The sequence below is a fragment of the Euleptes europaea genome, chromosome 4 (genome assembly GCF_029931775.1).
Source record: "Euleptes europaea isolate rEulEur1 chromosome 4, rEulEur1.hap1, whole genome shotgun sequence".
In the NCBI taxonomy this organism is placed as follows: domain Eukaryota; kingdom Metazoa; phylum Chordata; class Lepidosauria; order Squamata; family Sphaerodactylidae; genus Euleptes; species Euleptes europaea.
Window position 1 is genome coordinate 18,091,845 of NC_079315.1, and position 12,285 is coordinate 18,104,129.

The 12,285-nt window shown below is 40.6% G+C and overlaps 1 protein-coding gene across 1 annotated transcript in view; it reads left to right on the forward strand.

The window, feature by feature from the left end:
* Positions 1–12,285, forward strand: part of PAX5 (paired box 5) — a 262,914-nt gene that overhangs the window by 182,457 nt on the left and 68,172 nt on the right. Inside the window, exon 8 of the mRNA XM_056848096.1 lies at positions 5,018–5,119. Coding sequence (XP_056704074.1) covers positions 5,018–5,119 — 102 coding nt within the window. The remainder of the gene's footprint in view (positions 1–5,017; positions 5,120–12,285) is intronic.

Below are 12,285 nucleotides of genomic sequence, written 5' to 3' on the forward strand. Positions count from 1 at the left end.
CTAGGACAATCAAGGAGGCACTCTCTGTTAATCTTAAATGTTGCATAAGTTGCAAGATGGTTTCTGAAATATGTAGTATGAACCCATGCTGTTAAGGTTTTTCATATATACAGACTAGAACCTTGAATTGTGTCTGGAAAATAATGGGAAGTCAGTGCAGGAGATATGGCATGTGTAAAATGGACTCTTAAAATATGCCTTTAGATTTGGGTCCAGGAGCACCTTAAGACACTTAACAATATTTTCAGGTTATGAGCTTGTGAGTTTCAAAACTCCCTTCGTGAGAGCCAGCGTGGTGTAGTGGTTAAGTGCGGCAGACTCTAATTTGGAGAACCAGGTTTGATTCCCCACTTCTCCACATCAGCGGTGGATTCTAATCTGGTGAGCTGGGTTTGATTCCCCACTCCTCCACGTGAAGCCGGCTGGGTGACCTGGGGCTAGTCATAGTTCTCACTGAACTCTCTCAGCCCCCACCTACCTCACAAGGTGTTTGTTGTGAGGAGGGGAAGGGAAGGTGATTGTAAGCCGTTTTGAGACTCCTTAAAGGTAGAGAAAAGCGGGGTATAAAAACCAACTCTTCTTCTTCTTTGACTCTTAAAAGCTTATACCCCAAAAAACTTGTTGGTCTCTAAGGTGTCACTGGACTCAAATCTAGCTCTTCTTCTGCAGACCAACATATCTACCCTAGGGTTGCCAACCTCCTGGTAATAGCTGGAGATCTCCCACGATTACAACTGATCTCCAGCCGATAGAGATCAGTTCATCTGGAGAAAATGGCCACTTTGGCAATTGGACTCTATGGCATTGCAGTCCCTCCCCTCCCCAAACCCCGCCCTCCTCAGGCTCTGCCCCCAAACCTCCCACCGTTAGTGAAGAGGGACCTGGCAACCCTAGTCTACCCTTTGAAATTATCAACATTCCTCTGTTTCTGTTTCTTGTTTGCCTTTTTATTAATGATTCCCCCCTATAGGCCACCAAATTTTTTACAAAAAATTATAGCTCCCTTTAGTTTTTGTTTTTTAAGAAAAATATAATGGTTGTTATTTTACAAAAAAAATCTAATAATCACCAGTGACACAGGTTTAGAAAAGAAGGAAAACGTGTGGGGTTGTTGTCACCTACTTAGACCTTCAAAAAAGACATTCAGTCAAGCCATCAGTAACATGGCAGGTAGTTACTAACAGCACACCCTGTGCAGGAAGGTCATTGCTGATTGGTTGTCTGATTTAAAGCCTATCCTTGCTGATTGCCTCTGAAACTATAGGTATGCCTGTATGGAATAATTTATAGTCATTATTTTTGTAATGCGCTGGAAGTCTTAGTATTAGATAGTGTAGTAGCATAAACGTAGCAAAGCAAATATCAGTTTGTCGGTTCATTAGAAGTCTATTCCATATAAAACCATTTTGCATCTGCAGCTTATTTTTTTCCTGATTTCATTATGTCCAGGTTTAACATCTCTGGTCTCTTGCTACGCCTTGCTGTGCTAGATTAAAACACCCTTTAGTGGCTGACATTTTCCTCTTTGATGATCTTTATGAACTGTAATCATTGGATAACTTTGGATTTAAAAAACCGAGCAGTTGTCTTAAAGGGTACTATCTGAAGATTAAGAACCAGTCCTCATTTCCGTGTGTGTGTGTGTGTGTGTAGTACAATGCTGTTAGGACTGTAATGCTTGAAAACAAAGGAAAGGGAACCACAAATTCACTATTTCCACTAGTAGCAGTCTCACATCACCTACTACAGGGGTCTCCAACCCCTTTGAAGAAGCAGAACCAACCACAAAATGTCAGGCGAGTGAGGTCATGCATAACTCTCATAGTAACTCTTCAACATTTCAGGCAGAAGGTCTGTTTAACAGGATGCCTTTTGAAGTGAACATATTATTTAAAATATTTTCTTGCATACTCATAGCTTCCCTGCGTGACTATTCTAAGATCTTTGTGCTGTGGTGGCAGCTGCTTCCAAAGCAACTTAAAAGAATCTGATCACCCAATCAGATCTCCTATGGTCACAATTAAAAAAAAAATCTATACAGCCAATCAGATCCTCAGAAGCCCGGCTGAGCAAAAGCCCTACCGGGCCCTGCCCATTTCCTGCAATTGGCAGGTGCCGGAAAAGGTTGGCAGGTGCCAGAAAAGGTGTTGTTAGGTTTCATGATGCCCATGTTGGGGAACCCTGACCCACTACTTGATCCCTTTTAAACTGGAGATGCTGAGGATTGAACCTAGGACCTTCTGTATGCCAAGTAGATGCTAGATCTCTAAGTCACGGCTCATCCTAATAAATTAAAAAATGATTAAAATATCTAAAATATCCCATATTACTCCTCCCACCAAAAGCTTCCTTACACATAGAAAACTACCATGTCAATGACAGGGTTAAAATAGAGTCCATCTTCTTGACATGTTAGCTTTCTGTGATGAAGGAATTCGATGTGAAGGAGCATTCCTCAGGTTGACTATATTACACGAACATGTAGCTTTTCTTCTGTATTCTGAAATGAGACAATTGTAGAATAGAAATATCTAGAATAGAGATATAACAGATCTCTCTAAAAGTACAGATTGGCCCTTAGCTACCATTGTTTCTTATTAGGGTTGCTAACTGGCCTGGAGAAAAATGTTCTGTCCTTTTAATGGAGGCTTAATGGGAAGTTATTTACCAAGTGGTGTTATTTATTTCCGTGCCTGAAAAGCTTGTGCATTTCCGCACTTTAAACCTCTATTAAATAGGGTTGCCAGGTCCCTCTTCACAACCAGAGGGAGATTTTTGGGGCGGAGCCTGAGGAGGGCGGGGTTTAGGGAGGGACTTCAGTGCCATAGAGTCCAATTGCCAAAGCGGCCATTTTCTCCCGGTGAACTGATCTCTATTGGCTGGAGATCAGTTGTAATAGCAGGAGATCTTCAGCTGGTACCTGGAGGTTGGCAACCCTACTATTAAAAGAACAGGACATTTTTTTCCTCCAGCCCAGTTGGCAACCATATTGCAAATACGTAGACTAATAAACTGTTATTAGACATTAGAACACATCATTTTTGGGGACTCTATAGGTAATAACACCCTTATGTCTTATTAGCAGTTTGGTGTTTTGATAATATTTGCCAAAAGCCTCTGACAAATTCCTTTTCTGTAGGCTTTAACAGATAACAGCAGTAATTCTTAACTTTTAATCCACTACTGTCCACCAAGTATGCAACATTATCATCAAATGCCCTTAAGCCGCTAGTAAAAGAACAACAACAACAAAAAGGGGAAAATAGGAGCAATCCTAACGAGGTGTACGTTAGGGTTGCCAGGTCCCTCTTCGCCACCGGCAGGAGGTTTTTGGGGCAGAGCCTGAGTAAGGCAGGGTTTGGGGAGGGGAGGGCCTTCAATGCCATAGAGTCCAATCGCCAAAGCGGCCATTTTCTCCAGGCGAACTGATCTTTAAGAAAAGTATGCCATCTGATGGCCATTGTGGAAGGTGCTAGAGAAAATTAAGTGATCCCCGCAAATCCTTGCAAGTCCTCGCTTGTATTTCACTATTCAGTGGGTATCTCTATCTTACCTCTATTTCAAACATAATCTTCTCATCCTACTTTTCTCTGATTCTGCATAGTTCTAAAAGTTCTGAATCTGTGCCACCCCTTATTGATCGATGGAATAAATTAACATGCTCCTGAGAGGGAGCAAAGTGCATTTCTCTCACCACTGAGTGACTGCAGAGAATCCCACGCAATCAGGGAGTGCTAGATCAAAGGATGTAATTTAGGGTATTGTGTGTGTTTTTTTAAAAAAATGTGTGTTTTATTCTGGCCTATGGCTGTAAAAATAAAGTATCGTACCTAAGTATTTAGGGATGGACTTGTATCCCAGAAGTTCTTTTTCTGGAAACTATGCACTATTTATGAGAGTAAGTTTAATGATATCAAGAAACCTTTTTGGTAATATTGAAAACTGTTGAAATTGTGATATCATGAATCAATATAAGTTTAAATTTTCTTTAGTTCTTTCCTATTACATAAACAATGACAGACCATATAAAATAATGGGAGAATATATGTTCCGGGGGTGTGGGGGTGTGAAAAAAGACCTTTGGGATCCCATTGAGCCCTACAATTCAAATTAATAGCCTATTTTTATAGTAGCTTCTAAAATTCACAGTGTACCCTTCTGAGGTATTCAAAACAATATTCCATATCATATGTAAGCCATATTCAAGTTCTACTCCAGGACCATTTTTCAAAGTAATGTTTGGTGGGGACCTAACTTACTGAAAAGTATGATTTGAATGACATCCTAGTCAAACTGTAAAGGAAGTTCTTGTTGAATGGGAATGGCAAACAAGCTTAACAGTGCTCTGCCTTTACATTTTCATTTTCTGCTTTTCTTACGTAATAGCCCAATTTAACCTAGTTTTTAAATCAATGAGATTTAAGCACATGATGCTTTATGCATTCACAAATAAGCACTGGGTATCAGCCTGAACAGGTGGAAGTACCCAGATATGATTTGGCCTCTTTTGGCCAGTTGGAAAATACCTTTTCCATCATCTGTATGTCTTTTGTTGAAAACGAGTATCTACAAAATTTCCGTACACACTTATCTATCCTTGCAACGAAGTCTCAAATTCCCATCTACAGTTCTCGTGTAGATTTGTATAGAACTAATTACAAGAGCGCTCTTCAGATTTCCTGCCTCTGAAATTGCTCCCCCCCGCCCTCCGGTTTTAAGTACGGTTCAGTTTATTTGACAAACTGGGGAGACAACTTTGTGTTCGAAGTACCACTAAGCTGCTTGTGATGCTTTGTGCCACTGCTCTGTCTCTTTTTCTATGGCAGCTTCCAAGGAAAGGGAAATCTTTCTCATATCTGCCAAAGCCAAGGCTGGGGGAAAAAAAACACCCCACGTTGGTATTCGCAGTACAGTTATGACAAATGCATGGCCAGTGTTCTGAGCGTTAAGGGAAATGTAAAAACATGTCTAGTTGTTGTGAATGCTCACATGGTGATTTGTTGGTTTGATTCTTCAGGTCGCGATTTGGCAAGCACAACCCTCCCTGGATACCCCCCGCACGTCCCCCCTGCTGGACAGGGCAGCTACTCTGCTCCAACGCTGACAGGAATGGTGCCTGGTGAGTTTTCATTTTTTTAAAGTAAAAAAAAGCAGTCTTTTAGCGGCAAAGCCAAGGGCTTCCTTTGTGTTCTGTTTTTATACCAGAGGCAGGCAGAGTTATGGCGACGAGAAGGAAGACGAGATGTAAAACGGGGCGAATTAAACGGCTGCCCTCCTCTCCGCTTTATAATTTGATCTCCCCCCCTCCCCACATTGACCCGTAACCCAAATAAGCTGAAGAACTTGAATGCAAGCTGATGCGGCCTTGTTAAAAAAAAAAAATCGGTGGGAGACATAAATCCATGTACTTGGCTTAACTGGAGTTGTGGATTGGGTTGCTAAGAGAATATAATATTCAGTCAAAATATGCCGGGGAGAAAAAGAAGTATTTAGCCCTGCCACACAGCTGTTAGGTACACATGATAAAATGTACGTAAGGTTAATCTCAGATTTACCTCGCTCTTCTGAATTTTTGTCATATGAATCATTCTAATTAACTTAGCCATAAGCAGAATCTCATACTTTGAAATTATGCTGCTTAATTGGGGCCTGCAAATGATCTTATCCAAGGCTTTTCACACATGAGATCTTAGCCATTTAATGTCTCCACTGAATCACCCAATGTTCCTCAACATTCACCTTTGCTCTTGATTATATCTTCTTTAAGAAGTCAACCATTTCTTGGTTGTTTTCGAAGTCACAGAGTCTTGAGCTGGGTGTGAGCTTTGGAAGTACTGAGTGCCCTCTGCCATAGTGGGGGGCATTCAAACACTTTTGGAGAGTTGGAAACGGTGTGACACCTTTTTTTTTGGAAGGCACTCAGAAACTTGCTTTATGAGAGCTTTCCACCGCAAGTGCAGGAGCATTATTTATCCTTGTGTTTTAGTACTGTTCTTTAGGGGTACAGAGAGATGATGCTTTAGCAAAGCCGTTATTGTTCATAAAAGGGAAACCAGTTAAATTCCATGGAAATATAAAGGTTTCTTTTACCACACCACCACCATCTCCAGCTCTGAAGACCCACATTGGTTCACTGGGAAAAAGATTGAGGAAGGATCCCCTCTGGACTATTCCACTCCAACCTGCTTTCTCTGAGGCCATTTATGCTTGGTAATTAGCAATGCATTCCAGGCTGAAGTACCCCGCATATTTTTTTGAGTTTTTCACGCTGAACCAGCATTCAAGAAGTGACTGCGAAGCCGGCGCATACCTGGTTCACATTTCTTAAGAGCTCATTTAGCACTACCTTTTGTGTTTGCTCCGTCCCCACACCGAACCATTTACTGAAAGGGCGCCTCTATTCATGGCACCCCTCCATTCTGAATTCATCTTTGCACCAGCAGCCTACCTCCACTACTTAGAGATAAATAATTATAGAAGGGCCTTTACCCTGGCCAGGTGTGCAGCCTTACCCTCTGCTATGCTAGAGGGGAAATTTAAGAAGATACCCAGAGAGGAGAGATTCTGGCCCTGTAAATCAGGGGACTTAGAAACTATTGAGCACACCCTCCTGAACTGTAATTTTTACACATTACCCCACTCTAAGTTTATTGAGCCTCTCTTATTGAGAATGGGACCTGACAGGGCAGGAGAAAAGATTGAGTTGCTCCTACAAGGGGATAATCCTTCAATCATTTTACAGGTTGCAAAATTTTGCTCGGCAGCAATGAAAATTTGGCATCATAGAACAGTCTCTTAGCCCAATTGGCAGAAGTGTCTCGGCTGGTATTTCTCTTTTCAAGTGTTATAAGACTCGGAATGTAATTCTTTGTTTGTAAGAATATTTTAGTCCATGTTTCTGGTTTTATGTGGGGTGGAATTTCTCCTTTTGTATCGGGACTGTGAATAGGCATTTTAAAGGTCACATTTAAAAACAGAGCTTTGAGCAAGCATCAAAACTGACCCTGCATAAATGGCCTGGCAGTTAAAGCAGTCAAAGTCTATTTGTATAAAACAATATAACCAAACCATTATCAATATCAATCTGTTCATTCTCCATCTCTTTGCCAGCAGTTTTTTGCTCAGTCAATGAATATATGATTGATTGATATGTCTTCCCAAACATTCATTTTTTATCTGGAACTCTAATAAAAAGCGTTATCTGAAAAATCAGGTGCTCTCCCTCTTAAACACACTCACACACATTGCTTTCTCACATGTACATTGGTTTATATAGACTATTAAAAGGTCATGGATTCTTGTCAGTCTCCGTCACTTTATCAGGGATAGCTTCTGTTTCCTCAATATCATTATACAATACATAGATGAACGGAAGGCAATGACCATAATCCAGTCTGCTCTTTTATGAGCATATTAGGAATTCTGTTCTCTGAGTAGGCTTCGTGTCTTTTTTGAAGGTCTAAGTAGGTGACAACAATCCCCCTGCTTGCCTGCCATGTGAATTACAGGGGAATCTAGGCAAGATAGAGGTGCTGCTGGTCAACAATATAGTCAGCCAAGTACTGAAGTATCAACCTGTCCTAAATTGGGTTCCATTCCCCCTGAAAGATCAGGTTTACAGTATTGGGGGGGGGGCAATGTTAGATCCGTGTCTACAGGGATGCTTATATCTCATCTGTGGTATGCAGCACTTTTAACAAACTTCAGTAGGTTCACCAGCTGCTCCCTTTCTGGAAAAGCAAGGTCTGGCTGTGATTGCCCATGTCCCGGTCACCTCCAGGTTAGATTACTGCATTGCACTTAACTCAGGGCAGCCTTTGCAGACTGTTCAGAAATTTCAGAGTGAAATTGGTGACTAGAACAGTTTACTGGGAACACACCTCACTAGTTGTGAAAAAAATGGATGGTTACAATTAAAAATGCTGGTTCTTATATATAAAGCTCTGAACTAACTGGGACCAGGGTATCTTAAGGACTATCTGCCCCCTTATGAACCTACCCAACTGTTAAGATCTTAAGCTGAAGCCCTGCTCTGTATATCCTTCCTATTTGAAGTAAGGAGGCAAAGCCTTCTCTGTTTATGGAATTCCCTCCTGCATCCACTCACTAATATCTACTCTATTAAGTTTGAGGCACCAGGAGCTGACATTCCTGTTTGCCTGGGATTTTTTGCAATATATATTTCTTTCCTTTCATCTTGATGGATTGTTTTAACCTTCCTAGGCTGTAGTTTTAATGCTTGTTATGTTGCTGCTACCAGTAATTGTTTATGGCTCTAATTTTTTGGGGATTCTAAAGTATGATGTTTTGAGAACTGTGTTTTGACAACAGCATAGAAATGGCTGGTATTTAGCATGGTGGGCTGCCATGTAAACGTCTTGAAGCCCCACCAAGAGTCTGGAGTTAGCCACTTATTTCTTTGGAGAACCACCTCTAACCTTGTTCAAATGAAAAAGCCAACCATATGTGTCAGTGAATTCCAGTTCTGCTTCTGCACGTTACCCCAATTGTTTCTGGAAAAATGTCTTTTTAAGATATATTCAGAAGATAGTTGTGTTGGTCTGCAGTAGGACAGCTAGATTTTATTCCAGTAGCACCTTCGAGACTGTACCTGATGAAGGGAACTTTGACTCTCGAAAACTCATATCCCAAAAATCTTGTTGGTCTCTAAGGTGCTACTGGACTCGAATCTAGCTATTCAGATATAGTGATATTAAGAAGAAGAAGAGTTGGTTTTTATATGCCGACTTTCTCTACCACTTAAGGGAGACTCAAACCGGCTTACAATCACCTTCCCTTCCCCTCTCCACAACAGACACCCTGTGAGGTAGGTGATGCTGAGAGAGTGTGACTGGCCCAAGGTCACCCAGCTGGCTTCATGTGCAGGAGTGGGGAAACAAATCCAGTTCACCAGATTAGCCTCCACCGCTCATGTGGAAAAGAGGGGAATCAAACCCGGTTCTCCAGATCAGACTCCACTGCTCCAAACCACCGCTCTTAACCACTACAACATGCTGGTTCTGATCTTAAGATCACAGGACAGAGCTACAGCGAGATTAAAATTCTCCCTTAGTTCTCTTTGTGCATTCCCAGTTTTAGGGTCTAATTTGGGTTCATTCATTGTTTCACTCACTCACAGATGTTCTCCTTTCCCCCATATGTCACTGAAGGATATGGCTTTCAGATGGTGGCATAAATGGCATTAGTAGTGATACAGGTGCCTCTGGCTGCACCCTGGATATTCCACTGTTCCTGTGCTATAGGAGTCATTCTCAAAAGGACCCTTTTGTCCACACAGAAAATCCAGTTGCGAATGATTGCTATAGCACAATACTGCACGATATCCAGTAATGTGTGGATTACATTTGGTCCATGATACGGTCCTTGAAATGGCACCAGAGTTGGCCATTGCAAGGACTGAGTCTGGTATGTGCATGTGCTCTTACAAGTGATGCTCAAATAGCTGTTATTTGAGGTAGTTTTCTTTCTGTAATCATGAGTTTCAAAATTCACGCTATTTTTTTTAAAAAAACCCATCGCACTTAAGATGAATTCTAGTTTGAACTTCAGTGATCCAGGCTCTGTTGGGCTAATTTCCATACTTAATAGAGTTTATGTATAAGAATACATGCAGCCTGGTAGATTGCCATGATTCCTCCAGCTCTTCCTTTAATAACAGCCTTCTGCTGTAGAAACGTGAAGGTTATCTGCAATTCTTTCCGAGCTCTCCTCCTCATTTAAAGCTAGGCATTGCTAACTAGCATCCAAAATAACTTCTTGATCCTCTCTTGTCTCTTATCATTTAGAAGGCCAGTTTCAGAAGCCTCTTATGAATTCATGCAGTCTTTTATGATTTGGCTCTGAAACAGACGACAGATCAGCTTTATTACACGCACATCAGTGTTTGTACTCTGATATGACTAGATTATTCTGTCCTGACATTTATACAAGGAGAATCCCTTCCATAAATTCTCAGAGACCCACTTCCAGACATATCGATCTCCTGTAAATTTTCAAAGCCTATGCAAAAAAGGGGTTATGATAGATCCTTTAATAATTAGCCTGTAATTGTAAAATTCTGAAGTTATTAACTCATGTGAAGAAGAAGAAATGCCAGCTAAGAAATGAGTGAGTAGTGAAGAATCTTTTCTTTCGTGTTTTCACCTTGCCGTATAGCCTGGTACTGTTTTACAAAATGTTACTGTCAATAGATGTAGATAATCTACAATTTTTCAACGTGTATATTCTTTTTATAATGCATGTGCAAGGTAAGTGGGAAGCAAGGTTTATATCAGGCATCAGAACTGAAAGTCTGCTGGTTTGAAACCAGATGCACCATAGCCAGGACAAGAGAAGATGGGTTAGTAGTGGGAAGCATTAAACTGAATTGCCACCAGGAGATGGTCTGGAATATAATTAGTCTTGCCATTTGCCCTGCCATTTGCTCTAATACCCTGCCCTTGAGAAATTGGTGTGGGAGGAAAAAAAGTGGCCTCCATAGTGATGCTGTAGGAATTGCCCCATGTCTCTGTGACCTTTACCACAGAGACTAGGGGAAATTCCTAGAGCATCAACCAGCAGCACCATCCTGCCTGTGTTCCACCACACCCAAAATAATAGGCATGTTCCTCTGATACTAGAGAGAATAGGTATGCAGCATGACTAGTATCCATTTTAACTAATAGCCATGAATACTCCTTTCCTCCATGAATATGTCTATTCCCCTCTTAAAGCCTTCCAAGTTGGCAGCCATCACCACATCCTGGGGCAGGGAGTTCCACAATTTAACTATGCGTTGTGTGAAAAAATACTTCCTTTAATCTGCTTTGAATCTGTTGTCACGGCTCGTGTCATTAAGGGGTCTACACTCTTAGAAGGTATCACTTACTGAGAAGTGAAATTATCTTATTCAGCGAGACCTCACAGACAGGAGTCAATGATAATTCCCACTACTGTAGGCTTTCTATTGAAGTGTGCCACAAAATTTATAAACAAGGAACTTCCTTTAAATAACATTTATTTCACATAAAATATATATATGCATGTGAATATTTACACACTCTCAAAACAGGTCATAAAATACATTATGATATATGCAAGCAGTTTCAAACAATCTTTATAAGCACTTTCTATGTTTCTTTATATTTCTCTATATGAGAGTTCAAACCTTGAACTTGTAACTTCATTTCATTCAAGAATATGACAGTTACAGAAATCCTTTTAAAATATGATTAGTACAATGGGGAAAAGACCTGTTATAGTTAAAAGCATCTTAATTCAGAGTATCTAGAATATAAAACATAAGTTGTATTAAACCAATTACAACCTTATACTATTTCCAAATCTCGCCAGCTCATATGCTTAGCTTAGGGAGATTTGTAAAGGACCTAACTCATGTTTAGGATATTCATATGTTTCAATATGTGTTGGCTTTACCCAATGCTGTGTGCAGAGGATAGAATACCATAAGCTTTGTAATCTATTTTATGTTTATGGACTTCTGATCATTGTTAAGATCAGGAATGCTACATACATGCTGAAAGTATGTGTGTATCTTAACAGTCAGCAATGCAGAGCTTATGTATAATGTATAATTCATTATGTGTAAGCTTTAAATTCAATATATAGAGAGAACCTGTATGAACCTTAGTTCCAGGTAATATACATAATGTAATCTGCGAATGCCACTCATTGTCACTGAGTGTAGAAGCTTCCCCTGTTATGTTGGGGAAACCTCTGACTCTTTACCCTGAGAGATATCTCTGGTTGCTTAGAGGAATCTCTAAGAGTATCTAAGAATCCTGTTTCTGTTCTGAGAACTGAAGAGACTAGTTCTGTAACTTGGGTTTCACAACTTCCATGTTTCTCAAGGAAAGCCAAGTCATATTTAGATCATTCAGTGAGAACCCATCAATCCTTGCTAGGATTAATGAGATGTCAGTGTTTCCAAATATGGAACTGATCCAATACTCTTAGACCCCACAGTAAGGTTAGTAGGAATAGTAAGGGCCTCTATTATATGAAATAGTCCACAAGCATTCATTCCAGACATCCAGCCTTAGCAGGTCATCTGGACATGAATCCCTCTCAAAAAGAGTCTTTCCCATTCTCACAAAGAACTTGTGAAATGGTAGCGTTCCATATCACGCAAGATATGAAATAATAGAATGAGCCATGGCCAAGAACTTACTCAGTTCTTACATCTCACGCAAGAGATGAGGAAAGCTAATGACCAGACAACAGTGTTGTCCTTCACTAACAATCCTAGGTTTTACATCTTTCAAG